Raw genomic sequence first — 16,020 nt, forward strand, 5'->3', positions numbered from 1 at the left:
CGCGAACGCTAATGAGACCGCAAAGTGCTTCACAATGTGGCGGCGAGTTCAAAAAATAGGGTTCTTATAGGACCATTAGACTGGGCCAAAAAAATGGACAATTTTGAATTTTAAAGAATCTGATGAATAATGAATGATATAATAAAAGTTTTCAGAAAGACGAAAAAAAGTATCGTGAAATTTTGAGCACAATGAGAAGAGGTTTTATTATTTTCGTTTTTTTTTATATCTGATCTCATTATTGCGTTAAAATAGTCAAACGATTAATGTAAAAATATTTATCTGAATATACAGGAAGACCGCAAATAACAAATCATATAGGGGGTGAAATGCCCTGTAATTTGGCAGTTTTTCGTATAGTAACTTATCCGTCACTAAAATAAAATTAAATGGTTTAGTATGTAATATGTAAGATCGTCACTATGGATTTAAAAAAATTAATCTTGTTAGGGACAATTTAGCTGGATAACGGTTATTAAAGGTATTAATTAAAAACCGATTATAACAATGAACAAAACTCTTACATGCATCCTCCCCCCAAATTATTTTTCCGTTTTTATTGTTTTAAAAATGGATATTACAAGGAAGAAAAGTTATAAATAAAAAGCATAATGCTTATTTTTCAAACAATTTATTGGGGACGTTAGGATCCGAAACAAACGAGGATTTTATTTGTTCTAAGTTAAATCAAAAAACTTATCAATGTTTAGGGTTATTTTCTTTTTTTTATTCTGAATGATTTTATCGACATATTTTTCATAACACAAAAAACTCGATTTTTTTACCACTCCAAGGACCATACGAACAGAGAGACGGCATTTCAACGATTTTAATTGGTCCGTTTGGAGAAATCTATAAGTATGTTCGCGTTTTAATTGCGGCATAAATAAAACATCGACCCCAGCCGGACTCGGTCCACGTCAAAGAACTAAAAACGGACATTTTAATAACTTTATCGGGAATATAAATCTATACTTCGATACCGTACGGTTCGAACCAGGTAAATGGCTTCTATAATAATTGCCTATCGCGGCATTATGTACTTATTTTCTTTTCGAATTGCACGGAAACAAGTTCTGTATAGTTGCCATTAAACGCTCATTAAATTTATCTCGAAAATAAACTGGTGAGAAACAAAATTTGTGGACAGGTTTTAGAGGTTTTTATTTGTAAAAGCAATTCGCAATTCTAAAAGCAGATAAAGAAAATGCTACGGTGGTCATGAATACGACGGAAAATTGCTCGTCTCTACGGACTCCCTAAGATTCACAAACCGGAATTACCCCTTCAACCTATTGTTATCTTCTATGTTGAAACGTTTTACAGGGAAGACTGTTAGTTTCGTAATTAATTCCTTTCACTTCATTAAACAATTAAAAACGATTACATTAGATCCAAACGATATTCCGGTTAGTTTAGACATAGAATCCCTCTTTACCAAAGTCCCTATTACTGACACTCTGAACACTATTTCAGATGTAATAAAATCCGAGAATCTGGAACTAAACCTTTTGATCTTAACTGAAAAATGCTTGTTTTGGAACATATTTTTCTTGTAACAGTAAAATTTATGAACAAACGTCAGACACAGCTATTGGCTCCCCATTACTATCAGCGATCGTGAATATATTTATGGAAACTTTTGAGACACAATCCATCCAAAACTAAAATTATGGAATCGCTACCTTGATGATATTTGTGTTATTTGGTTCATGATTAAGAATATCCCTCTAAAATTTTCTTGGTCATTTAAACTCTATCCACCCTAATATATGTTTCACCGATCACTATCTCAAAACACAAAACTGTCTCAACCCAAGTTACTGAAACCAGAATTAAAACACTGTATATCTGCTCTTCTCTCCAATATCACAAATTGCACTTCACAACTTTCCAAAGAAAATGAGTCCGAAAGCAACACCACTTCCAAACATCACATATCAAAATTTCTATATAACGTTAAAACCAGATTTACAACTTGTCCAAAAACCTCTCATAATCCTCGATTCTTCAAAGACAAAATTAGATGATACCAGGAGATTATAGCATTCCATGTATATGCAGCAAAGAATGCATTAGAGAAAGAGTACGAAAAATATCAACTAGGCTAAAAGAACATTACATACATTAGCCTTAAGACTATGAAACCGGATATCAAACCTTATTCGGTAAAACTATAATTCTTGCATGGAATCAATCCTACTGCCCAAGAAAAATCCGAGAAACCATAGAAATCTCTACGTCCACACAATATAGGAACCAGAAGATTTGTAAATAGGTCTAGTAATAGTAACAAGACTTAATTAGCACCAATAGCGAAAACAATACAAATAGAATTGGTACAAAATCTTCTCGGTCTTATAATCGTAACGCATATAGTATTAAATATATTTATTTGAACGCCCACTTTTAATGAAATTTTTATTAAAGAGTTAAGGACGGCAATTCTTGTTAATGATAATTTAATAACAAAATGACTATGTAACTTAAATATGTTGTGTGTATTAAGTAATTCTGAAATTTGTAATATCTAACCAAAAATCATAATCATGATCATAAGCCAGATTTTTCGTATTGACAATATATTATCAATGCAAATTTTGAGGAGGCTCCGGAAGAGATTAAGATTGGGAGACATATGATTATTCAAATTGTTTCTTTCGAGGATTGAAATGAAACTTTATTAAGCTATTTAGCTATTTTGGCTAACAAAATCTCTTATTCAACAATTTGTGGGTGTTGGACCACTAATCTTTGCGGCTTTTCCGTTATCAGATCTGTTCTGCGTCAAACTAAATTTTTTGCGACTAGAAATCCTAAAATCTCTAAAGAACTAGGATGTGGACAACATCATTTTTTCTATCTTGTTTGTCATATTCTTCAATCGTTACTATTATTACTATTATATGCTTTTCAAATAATAAATAGATTTTTGACATCTTTGAAGTTTTTAAAGATAAAAAAATGGATTTAGTGGGGCATTGATTTGACACTTTTTTTAATTAATTTTTTTAATTTTAACAAGTTTAAATTTCATCCTTAAACATACTATACACACTCGGCCGGCGACTGCGATTTTATATATATTTTTGAAATTTCAATGCTTTAAGGGTCTTAATGCTATTTGAGGATTGTCCTCAATCCTGTTGAACGTCTCTTATAATCATAATTTGCTGTTAGATTTCTATATATGTTAGAAAACAATTTCCGATACGGTGGAGGATACTGTCTTTCGTTCTCCCGTATAGCAGCAGAGGTGTTACTACTGCATTAACAGTAAATAAAATTAATAGCTGATATTTCTGCAAACACACTCCACACTACTTCAAATTAAAAAAATAACTTTAGGGTCAACGCGAAGAAAAACAAATGTCAAACTGACAACAAAATATCAACTATCAATTCTGTTTCGACGCCTACTTTTCAATTATTAATGATTAAATAAGGGTGGCATGTGAAACAGGGTCTTTTTGAAATTCGTTTTCATCGAAAACCGTTCTTCCTAACGATATCAATGAAGCGTACCTTCTTCTTTTAACAGAACAAAATTCTTCGATTTTACAAGTAAAGAGTCTATTGCAGTTTTTGTTACCTTTAAAAGGCTAAAATTTCAAATCTTGCTCCCAACCTGTTTCGAAAATATTAATAAAAAACAATGTCGAAACAATTGTCATGTCAAAATATATAATTTCGTGAAAATCTGAACTTTTAGTTCTTATTTATTTTTATTTTCATGTCCATTTCTTTAGGTCCTGTGGCTCTGTTAGGTGGCGTATCTCAACATATGTTACTGATTTCGGCACAGCTTGTATTTGCGCCTACTCCTGTACATCATTTTTAGAATAAATGTGTCACAATAAGAGTTAAAATTATTGAAATTTGAAGAAGATGAGAATTTTGTAATTGAAGCCTTAAGAACTTGTAAAGATATCAAATACCACTTGAATTTGAACATTGTGCCTTAAGCACGTGTGTAGGAAAAATAAAAGAAAATTGTACAAAACCACTGCCATCTTCATTCCAGAATGCTACTGCAACGGCTTCTCGAATCGATGCATGTTTGACCAGAAACTCTACGAGCAAACGGGTCACGGTGGCCACTGTCTGGACTGTACGGCGAATAGAGACGGTCCCAATTGCGAACGATGTAAACCCAACTACTACATGCGAGAGGATGGTTTGTGTACCGCATGTAATTGCAATGAGGTCGGATCCAGGAACCTCCAGTGCAACGGCGAAGGCAAATGCCAGTGCAAACCCGGCGTAGTCGGAGACAAATGCGACAAGTGTGCCCTGAATCACTACGATTTTTCCATGCAAGGCTGCAAGAGTTGCAACTGTTTGGATGCCGGCTCTGCGTACAATCAGCCTAGTTGCGATCCCCGTTCAGGAGTGTGCTACTGCAAAGAGAACGTTGAAGGTAAACAGTGTCGCGACTGCAAGCCCGGCTTCTTCAATCTCGATACGGATAACGAGTTCGGATGTACGCCGTGTTTTTGTTACGGTCACTCCTCGCAGTGCAAGTCGGCACCAGGATACTTTAGGTATCACATCGAGTCGACGTTCTCAAAAAACTCGGAAAGATGGCGAGCTGAAGACGAGTACGGTTAGTATTGCAGCCTTTGGTTAAAAAAACACTTCCAAATTAATATTTTCCCCAGTTCAAGGTTTTATTATTGCTGTTATAAAATTTGTTAAACGTCCGATAAATGCCAAAATACATTCAGTTTTATAATATTGCATCCGAAATGGTTCGGTTACTTTATCCATAAAACTTTTTGAAGAAAAGAAAAAAATCAACATAAATATAGGGCGTCTCATTTAAAAATCTAAAGTAAATACTCAAATTCCGGGCACGCTGCATATATGAAACTGCTATATTCTATAATCTATAAAACCTTGGGTAGAGAGCAAAAATCATTTATTTGCACGCGGTTTGACAGAATATTCAATGATTGCCCAGGATTTCGCACGATTGCTAGGGATTTTGCATAATTTGACATGATTCTACAGTTAAATAATTTTAATTATCAAGGCACCCAAATTTAACTTATATGGTCGGAGTAGAAGTGAGAAAAGAGGGACAACTTTAAAATATTTATCATTGTTATCATAATTAAAAGATTTATTCGAGTATTATACAAGAAAAAATTAAACATTACGCACAGCAATAATGAAACAGGTTGAGGCAAATGAGAAGTTGTGACTGAAAAATAAAACTTGGAGCAGTCTAAAACTCTAATAAATAAATGTTCGAAAGGTTAAAAAAGGTTTTTTTCTAATTAATCGATCGGGGACTTTCTGACATAATCTCGCAAAAAATATTTTCTGAAATTAATTCGATACTCAAATAAGAGCCCAATGACTCAATGAAAACCGCAGCTCAATATCTTTATTCTAAGCTAAAATAAACTTTGACGGTTAATAATATCCATTGTTCCCACTTTCTTTTATTTTTATAGTTATTTTTATTTTTATCTAATTCATAGTAAGCATTAGATTTAACTTCACAAATACTGCATAGTAATATCGTCCTTGACTTCAACATCAATATCAAAACTCGCTTCAATACTGCCTTAATGAGGTATACACGTTTTTTATTCTTTCGCAATTTGAGTTGATTAAGTTCTGAAGTTTTTGATGTAATTTTTTATCAAAAATTTGTACATTCAGTAAGTATTAATGAAGAATTTTTTAAACCTTTACTATATATAAGTTTAACTATTTTTAACCTTAAACGTCGTCAGAAAGGTTGGGATACGATATGGAAAAACTGGTTGTCATTGTAATAAACAGATTTTAATGTCGTTACTAACAGTTGCGTTTGTTTGCGCAATGATTTCGTATGATTGGTACTTGTTGCGCGAAGTGTTTAACCACCAGATGGGTAGTTTTATGTGAAACAGTTTCCAAAACTAACTAACTAAAACGAAATTAAAACAGTTTACAAGAGCCATAACAATAAAAATGTATAATATTGATATGGATAGGTTTTTGAAAATCGATTTCCTATGGTTGACGTTTGAAAAATTTTAGTGCCCTTCTCAGGACTCTAAACGACAACACATATATTGAAAATCGTGTTCAACTATTTGGATTTTCAATATCTGTTAGTTCTTTTATTTAAGGAAGTTTTTTAAAGCTTGTTTACTTAAAATTGAACCTTTATCAGGGCTTTCCAGAACATGTATCTCTAGGGTCTTCAATTGGGATTACACAATTTTTTTCATTTATTTTCGAATTCTGTATCAAAATTCACCAATAATTAATGTAGAATACCATATCCATAGCTATCTCTTACTTACGCCACAGAATAAAAACAAAAATTTAATTTTGGAAGGAACAGGTAAGTACCTAATACCAGGAATGAATTCTTACAGTGTCATATCTGTCATTAAACAATGTGAATATGGCCCATTTAAATGGAACCGATACAATTGAAATTTTAATTTTTATTGGATATGGAGGCAAAACTAGAACTTATCAAGAAGCTTGTAATATTTTTAACGCAAAATGTGCAGGAAGACCCATTACAAGATTCAAAGTGAGTAAAATTGAGAGAAAATTTATAGCAACAGGGAATGTAAAAGATCGTCTACGGCCACGACTTTCAAAAACTAATTATAATACAAGATTAAATATTTTATTAGAAGGTGAGTATAATTCTCATCGTGCATCTTCTGATGTAGCTTCAAATAATGATGTTACCCAATGAACAGCTTTGCTTGTATTTAGTGATGAAGCAACGTTTGTAGGTTATGGGGTACACATAATCCCCGATGGGTAAGAGAAAATAATATACAATGTCCACAAAAAATAAATAATTGAGCAGGGATTTAGAATAACAAAATTATTGTGATCAAAATCGTACTCAGCCCGATATTTTCAATTTCTTCAAAATTACTTAATTCGTACTCTCACAGATTTTTCCCAATACCAAAGCGACAGATTTGGTGACAGGCAGGGGGATCAACGACTTGCAAGATCTCCAGATATTACTCCACTAGATTTTTGCCTCAAGGGTTATTTAAAATCAAAAGTGTGTAGATAAGACAAAAGGCAAACTGGATATCTGTTAATGACTCTCTCGGGGTATTTTTCGATAAACAAATCACAAATTTCTTCTTGAGCTCTCGTTTCATCTGCATATTCGATAAAAATTATAATTTCAATTCTGAGTTTCATTTACATGCGCCAATTCACTTTCTTTACTGTAATTATAATGTATGTAATTGTAACAATTTAAGTATGTTACAGGTACTAGCTACTTATCTATCCGTTTCAAAATTAAATTTCTGTTTTATGCGAGAAATTTGACGCAGAATTCGAAAATGGATTAAAAAAAAATTGTGTCCCATTAAAAAAAACTGGTATCGACATCTAGTTTTTGACCCACCCTGTATATTTTCTATTTATTGAAAAAAATGGTCAAGAAAAAGATATGATGGACGTGCCCGTATATTTTTCTTGAAATCTCAATATCGAAAGAGTTATTACTAATATACTCAGCTGACGCTTTTTGTGTTTACTAGGCTCGAATATCCCCATTAAATACGAAGGAATCAGTCAGAGCATAGGAGTGAAAGCCGGTGGCGATCAAGCCATTTATTTCGTAGCTCCAGATAGATTTTTGGGCGACCAGAGAAACTCGTATAACCAAATACTGGATTTCTCGCTGAGGATAGGCGATAGCCGGCCGATACCCACCGCGACGGACATTTTGTTGGAAGGTGCTGGCAGATCGATCACCAATACAATCTTCGCCCAAAAAAATAGAATACCAACGATCGAGGTAAGTCTTAACGGCGACATGGATAACATAAATCGAAAGATATATTCGACAGACGCAAAACTACAAATTCAGACTGCACGAGCATCCAGACTACGGTTGGCAGCCGAGGCTGACTTCGAGAGACTTTATCGCTCTTCTCACAAACCTCACGAGTATCAAAATTAAGGGGACCTACGCCCCGCGGGGAGTAGGCTTTCTGGATGACGTGACACTGGAGACGGCATCCAGAGGGATCGCGGGGAAACAAGCATTGTGGATAGAATCGTGCGATTGCCCTTCTGGTTACGTGGGTCAGTATTGCGAATCTTGCGCACCCGGATTTAGACATTCGCCCGCTTTGGGCGGACCGTTCATGAACTGTATTCCATGCGACTGCAACGGACATGCCACGATCTGCGACTCTGAGACTGGAAAGTGCATTTGCCAGCATAACACTGCTGGAGACAACTGCGAATTGTGCGCCAGAGGTTATTACGGAAATGCTCTCGCAGGTAGGTCATTTTCAATAAATTTACCGTATGTGAGAATAGTCTTTCAACTACTTTTCCTTCATTTTTGTTTTCCACAATTAACTGTAGTATGTTCTATTTTTCGTTTCTAAAGATGTGACCAAGTTATGCAGCTTTTCTTTTCTTTATTGGGACAATTATTTCTTATTCTCTATGCATACAGCAACATTGGCACACCATTTAATTTTACTTCCACTTCTTTACTTCACTTCTGCTTGATGGGTTGTTCATATTTAATATTTAAAACTAATTACTTGTGTTTGTCATACCGTTGGCATACTCTTCGAACTGCTACGCGTGTGATATCCAGTTGTCGAGCAACAGCCCGCTGTCGAAGTCCACTTTCATTAAAGCGATAACTTGAGCGGCTTTTTGCGGTGTATTTTGCATCAAGCTAACACAATTAAACTATCCAAATGGTTAAAAACGATTAATGCGAAAATCCCAGTTGCAAAGGCGATTAACTTAAGTCGATAACAAGTTTGTTACTATCACTATAACTACTGCATGTACACGTTTCATTTTTTTAACCGTAGCTACGCATATACATACAAATACAAATTTGAATTCATACTAAAGCATAGTAAATTGTCTTCCAAATAGCAAATTTATTTTTTGGATCAGATGAATAGTTTCCAGAAAAAAAAATGCTAAAGTCGAAAATTTACAGTGGGCCAATTTCTACGCACGCAGTACAAACCCACAGAACAGAAAACTAGGACGTAACCACTATAATTAATAAAGGTAGATTTTCATTAAACCTTTTCCCCGTAGGACCTTAACATTGTCACCATAATGAAATGATTTGTTTTGTACACATTTGAAATATCGTTCTTTTTAAAAATAACACTTGGTGTTATTTTTCAAATTTTCATTGTTGCATTTTAATCTTTTACCTTCTTCAAATTATTTGGACATATTTCAGGATACAATTCATTTTATTTATACTACGCCTTACCCTTTTGTTGTTTGGCTACCTTTCTCGTATAATTGCTTTTTCAATAACAACAGATATTTCCCAAAATTTTTCTTTATCGGTTTTAATTATACCCTTATCTTATAGACAATTGGAGTTCTTTGATCCTTTCTATCATATGGCAGTTTTACTTTATTTATTTGTTTTGAAAGAAATTTTTAGTTGCAAGTGTTTACTAGTAACTGGAAGTGGAGTTTTTGAGCTGGCGATGTAGTAAGGACTACCATAGGGGTGTTGTTATATTCTATGAATAAATCTCCAAAGTCATCATTTTCTTGATGACTTACTTATCCTTAAAATAGTTTTACCAATACTGACTGCCTTTTCAGCTAATCCATTGCTTTTATGGTAGTGGGGAGAGCAAGTGATGATAGTACATTCTTTTTCATTGTATTAATTTTTGCAACAATTCGAAATAAACGGTAAATTATCTGCTGTTATAAATTTTGGATAACCAAATCTGGTAAAAACTTCCTGAAAAGAATTATTGACTAATTGGGAGGTTTAATTTTTTGTTGAGCACATTCTTATTCGATGCTAAAAATGATTAATATCTAACTACTAAATAAAGTTTTTCTACTCCCGTCTGTAAAATGCCTAATTATACACCGATCTAGTGTGCGGAAACGTCACTTCGGACATTTCCGTGATTTTACCGCACGGGTTTGGGAGCAATCGGATGTTTCTTACGCCTTGAATTTTGACGTTTGTCAATTGTCAATATTTGTATTGTTTTTCGAAAATGTACCCAAAAACTAACGGTCTTTGAAAAAGTATAGTATGCAACACGTTCGGTAAACGTTTTAAGTCACTCGTTTATTAAACACTCGCTCCGCTGCGCTCGTATCAAATAAACTCGTGAGTAAAATGCCGTTTACTGCACTTGTTGCATAATATACTGTTATTAGCAAATTCCTGGAATGTCTACACATACTTTAAATCGAAAATGTGGGATAGAATGATTAGGCGAGAAAGAACCTATCTTTACGGTTTCCAGGCATATATTTGTAAGTATGTGTGTATATATGTTACATCATTGTATACATACATCTTGATAATAATGTTATATTTTCATTAATACATTATCTTTATTAATTTCTAATCTAAACTCATGTCGGCAAAATTGATGTTTTTTAGACAGGGACGTACTAAAGATTTAATGTGTATTTTGAGAGTTTTAATCTGAGACTGATTGATGAAATTTTACAAATACGTTTGTCTATTATTGAAGCCAACAGTGTGTTAAGACTGTAAATGATCCCTTTCAAAAATGATGAAACTTTTATGTGGTGAAATAAACTGATAAAAGTTCTTTTTCAGTTTTGTGAGCCTTCATAATGCGTGAAGCAGTAGCAGTTAATTTTAAACTTTTATTTTCATGTTCCTGAAACATTGAAGCTGCTCCATTTCAAGATACTTCGCATTCTAAAATTATTTTTTTCTTTACATCGAATAGCCTGCTGCCTTATGCCATAACTAAAAAAAGCAACACGAAATTTAACAAATGTATTTGTTAATTTAAAAATTACTTAGATAGTTATTTTTTGTTTTCAATTTATAAGAAAATCTTCGCAGAATTCCTTGTCAAAAGGATTGCTTTACTCAATTTTATAAAAACTACTACGCTTAAGGTGCCAATAAATTGGGCGTTCTATAATGTTATGTATATAAACTCTGTTTTTATATCCCTGTATGTTTTTGTAGTGGGAGTGGTTAAATGAATAAATGTGTACACCTCGGTGGTCCTAAATATATATATATATTTTAAAATGATTTATTAAAATTTGAATTTGAATTTTTATTTCAATTAAGGTACTACAAACGATTGTCTCGCTTGCGACTGCCCAAACGGTGGCGCCTGTATCCAGATAGAAGAGGACCTGGTGATGTGTACGGAATGTCCGATCGGCTACACGGGCCACAAGTGTGATTCGTGTTCCGACGGCTACTTCGGAGATCCCACTGGCAGGTTCGGCCAACCAAAATCCTGCGAGCCGTGCGATTGCAACGCTAATATTGACCTCAACGCCATTGGGAATTGCAACACCACCACTGGGGATTGTATCAAATGCATTCATTTTACGGGTGGCCCCAAATGCGACGTGTGCCTTCCTGGTTACTACGGCAACGCTTTGGTTTTGCCGAAAGGCGATTGCAAGAAGTGCCAGTGCTTCCCTCAGGGCACCGAAGATCGCGAAGGAGAACCGATTTGCGACCAAACTACTGGCGCTTGTAAGTGCAGGCGTCACGTGTCTGGTATCAATTGCGATCAATGCCTTCCCGGTTACTATAATATCGCTAGCGGCGAGGGATGTCACTCTTGCAATTGCGACCCTATTGGCGCCTACAATCAGAGCTGCGATTTGTACACGGGACAATGTTTCTGCAGACCAGGAGTCACAGGGTGAGCCCAAACTCTCAATGGATGCCCGAACTGTGTTAACAATTTTTATGTTCGGTGTTGAGAGTAAAAGAATTTCGAACCTTCATTATCTATAATCTAAGAAGACTAATGCGCTTATATGGTGCGCCGAAAATAAGCCTTTTAAGGTACAGGGTATTGAAATTCTTAGAAGAAGATATTAATTAATACTAAAATACTATTTACAAATCTTTTGGACTCCTCCTGCGTGTGTTGTTGATGAATCGAACTTCCTGACGCACGAGGAATCCAAAAGACTCGCAAATAGAAGTATAATTCTAACTTCTATATTCTAGACGTTGCCTTTACCTTTGAAGGATTTCTTCTTTTTCTTAACGTGGCATGTAAATTTCTGCGTAGCCAGCAGCTTGCAAGTATTGGAAGCCCGTTATCTCCGTCCAGTGACCGATATTGCTTAACCACGATAGCTTCTTTCTACCTATTTCTCTTTTTTCCTCTTATATTTTTCGTTGGAGGTTAAGAATCTGCAGGTGATAAAGTTCTCCGTGGATTTTACCATCCCGTATTAGGATCTAGGTCCAAGTTTCTATCTGTCAACAACCTACGAAATTTTTAAGCCTTTTCGTTTTTACATTTTGTTTGTTGATTCTGATCCCATGCTTTGTTGATTATGCATCCTATAGTACATAATATATACTATAATATATATAATAATAATATATAATATATACTTAAATTGTTCTACTTCTTGGATTTGGCCTCCAAAGGCGGTCTTCCCTATAATCAGCTTCAGGCTCATTTCTTGACTTGTATTATTAACCATAGGATCTGGAAATCATTAGCACTGCCTGCCAGTGCCACAGTATCATGAATGTTACTTTTTTTCTAAATCTTCTGTTGTTCCTACATAATGAATTCTAATCTCGACTTTCAAAACGAGCAATGCAATGCACACAATGGACTGAAACATTTTATAATCAAACTTAAGGATCCTGTCGATTACTTATCTAGAACAGGGATATACTATTTTAACTGCGAAGATTGCAATGCATCGGTAAGCTTGACAGGAAGATTTCCATTACTAACATGCAAGTTTGGTGAAAAAGTACAATGATGCGACAGAGTAAAAAAAACCTTGATCTCCTGAAGAAATTAGAAATCACCAAAGGCGGAGTCAGAGTCCTGCCTTTGATTGCCCTAATGACGTTTTTAATTTTTACAATCCAGCCTTGTTATGATTTTTTATGTCAATTGCTCTCTTTTTGTTTTTAATGCCTCGTTTAAATCAAACAGATTGGGTCTCATTCCAATTTGTGTCTGTGTGCATTTGAGTTGACGATTTTGTACGTGCATATATATCTAAATTTATGTCGAATATTTTATTATTTCATTCACCTCTGCCACCCGCAGAGGTGATCAAGTATTGCGCTTGAAGGAAAGCCAGTGGTCAAGTGACTACGGTCAAATAAAGATAAAACAAAAATAACATAAAGATAAAAATAAATCAACACTGCAGAGGCGAATTCAGAATTAACAGATCTCAAGATCTCACAAAAATAAAAAGAAGAATTTCTTTTTAGATCTGATGATACCGATATGAACGTGTATAAAACGTAAAATAGTTATAAATTTTAAGAGCTTTATTTTTTTGTATCCATATTATTCAAAATATTTTAGTTCGATAGAGCCGATTCAATTACTAAAATCATAAAACAAAACTCTTTCCGATATAACTCAACAAAAAAAAAAAACAAAAATCATCGATCACCGCAGACACAATAGTCTTCGAAATTGTTTAGTTTACACATGATAAATGACAGCGCAATCTGTGAAATAAAATTAAAAAAATAATAATATTAAAATTGCTTCACAAAAATCCCTAATTTCAGGTTACGGTGTGATCATTGCGAAGCCCGTAAGTATGGATTTTCAACTGACGGTTGCAGCGATTGCCAGTGCGACAAGATTGGGTCCAAGGAGCTGCAATGCGATTCCAATGGCCAGTGTCCTTGTTTAGATAACGTGGAGGGCAAAAAGTGTGACCGATGCAAAGAAAACAAGTACGATAGGCAAAGGGGTTGCGTGGACTGCCCGGACTGTTACAATCTGGTCCAGAATGCTGCCAGGGCCCACAACACTAAGATGGACAAACTAAACCAAATTCTGAACGAGATAGAACATCAGCCCACAGTAATAACGGATGAACAGTTCCCGGACGAGATGCAAAAATTGGAAACAGACGTTTCCGAATTTAACGACAAAGTAAAAATCGCCACCGGAGATCGCAGCGTATTTCAGGAGATCGTCGCCATCAGGGAAAGGGAGAAGGACATTTCCAGGACACTCTCGGAGCTAGATGAAAATGCGTTTGTCATCAACGACAAGTCCAAAAGGGCCGAGCAGAATCTGGATCATGCGGACGAATTGCTTTTGGAAGTTGAGGATAGATTGGACGAGGCTCAAGTCAACTTTGAAAGCCAAGGGAAAAAGGCTCTCCAGGAAGCGTGGGATCGCTCGAAAATCGTAGGTCAACAGTCGGAAAAGATGACCCAAATAGCGCACGAGGCGAGAGAACTCGCCGATCATCTGGATAAGAAATCAGAAGATATCGCGACTAGAGCCAAAGACGCGAAGAACAAGTCCGTCGAAGCTTATGAAAAAGTGAAAAGCGCGAACGTCATGCAGCAGAACCTCGAAATGGAGTCCCATAAGATGAACGCGGACGTGTTAGGTGCGGAAATCAAGCTGAATAAGACTAAAGTGTGGACTGAGCAAGTGAGCGGAGACGCGAGACAAGTAAAAGATGACGCGCTGGCTCTGCTTAACGAAGTCAACAACATCATAGTTCCACAAGTTGACGTACAAGCCTTGAGAAGGAAATCTAAAGATTTAAAGGACGAGGCTTTTAGACTGGGCAATAAAACAAATGAGTTGTTTGCTAAGAGCGAAGAGCTGAGGCAATCAGTGGACAACAAAAGTGACCTGAGCAAGGAGTTGTTGCAGCGGGCTAAAGAAGAACAAGACGAGATTAATGAGTTAAAGAACGATATCGAACTAAGCGACTTACAAGCCGAACAGACCATCACATTGTGGAATGGGATTCTAGCAACCGCCGAGAGTAACTTCAAGTTGTTGTCCGATTCAGACTCGCAAACTCAGAAGAGCAAGGAGGAAGCCGAAGACGCATTGAATACTATTCCTGAAATTGAAGGCATAATTCTCGAGACGAGCGACAACACTGTAGACGCGCAAAATACTTTGGACGACGCTCGGGGCAACGCAGACGTCGCCCTGGAGAAAGCCCTTCAAGCGGATGAACTGGCTAAAAACGCATCCAAGAACGCAGAAAGGATTAAAGAAGATGCCGAGGACCTCTACAGAAACACGACGTTCTTGAGCGACGAAGCAGGTTTGATGTACGACCGTGTCTTAAACACTGAAGGCGAACTGAAGAATCTTTTGGAAAAATCTAAGAGCAACGAGAGTTTAGTGAACGAAGCTAAGGAAAAGGTGGGCCGAGCTGGGAAAGATACCAGCGCCGCATCCAAACGCGTGACCGACTTGTTAGGAGACGTCGAAAGCATACTCTCGGAACTGCAGAACGCTCCAGATATCAGCGAAGAAGACATAAACAGGTTAGAAGAGGAGATTCGATTGGCGGAAGAGCGATTGCGCGAGAGTAGGCTCGAGGAACGTCTGGAGAGCCTCCAGAAGGAACACAAGGCCCAGAACGATTTGATCGAGCAATACAAAGATCAAATCGTTGCACTTGGGAGGGACGTGGATAACATTGAGCAAATCGCAAACGCTCTGCCAGACGGTTGCTACAAGAGGGTGGAACTTGAACCCTAGGAGTTGTGTGGCCGTAAATGTATTCAATTTTACCAAAGACTTTATATTGTTTTATATTAAAACCCACAAAACTAAATAGTTTTTTGTAATGTATGGTCTATAGGGGAGATTGCTTTGAGATTGGTTTGTTTTAATATGCAGTAAAGTTTTGAAAACCGAAAATTTTTCAATTTGTTATTGGTTACAGACCCTCCGATCCTTTATGCCTGCACGTCTTCCCCCTCTCCCCTAGACGAGCCCTGTTCTCTCGAATGTTCCAGTACTCCAGTACTATTAATCGGCTGCTCCCTAATGGTGTGCAAATATTTGCAGCTGGTTGGGAAAATAAATTGGAATTTCCTTTTTTTCACCCATTCCCCATGATATGGAGACAATCAATACCGCAAAATTTGTGTTATATGCAAATTTAAAAGCAGGTGTTAGAGTGGAACTAAGTGACGGCGAGTTTCGCTTGTAGCGAGGAGTTTAATATAGAGGCCGTTTTTCTTTCGCAGGAGTTTAATTCAGA

The 16,020-nt window shown here is 36.1% G+C and overlaps 1 protein-coding gene across 2 annotated transcripts in view; it reads left to right on the forward strand.

Moving 5' to 3' along the window:
• The window catches only part of LOC132698352 (laminin subunit gamma-1-like), a 38,312-nt gene extending 22,599 nt beyond the window's left edge, over positions 1-15,713 (forward strand). The window contains exons 6-10 of one of the 2 annotated variants that reach the window (XM_060664359.1): positions 4,025-4,606; positions 7,533-7,792; positions 7,845-8,283; positions 11,090-11,681; positions 13,550-15,713. In XM_060664359.1, the coding sequence (XP_060520342.1) occupies positions 4,025-4,606; positions 7,533-7,792; positions 7,845-8,283; positions 11,090-11,681; positions 13,550-15,512 (3,836 nt within the window). In that variant the 3' untranslated portion in view covers positions 15,513-15,713. The remainder of the gene's footprint in view (positions 1-4,024; positions 4,607-7,532; positions 7,793-7,844; positions 8,284-11,089; positions 11,682-13,549) is intronic. The other variant, XM_060664360.1, reaches the window with a different exon arrangement.
• The last annotated feature ends 307 nt before the right edge of the window (positions 15,714-16,020 follow it).

The sequence above is a fragment of the Cylas formicarius genome, unplaced genomic scaffold (assembly GCF_029955315.1).
Source record: "Cylas formicarius isolate icCylForm1 unplaced genomic scaffold, icCylForm1.1 PGA_scaffold_2__14_contigs__length_35257938, whole genome shotgun sequence".
Classification (NCBI taxonomy): Eukaryota; Metazoa; Arthropoda; class Insecta; order Coleoptera; family Brentidae; genus Cylas; species Cylas formicarius.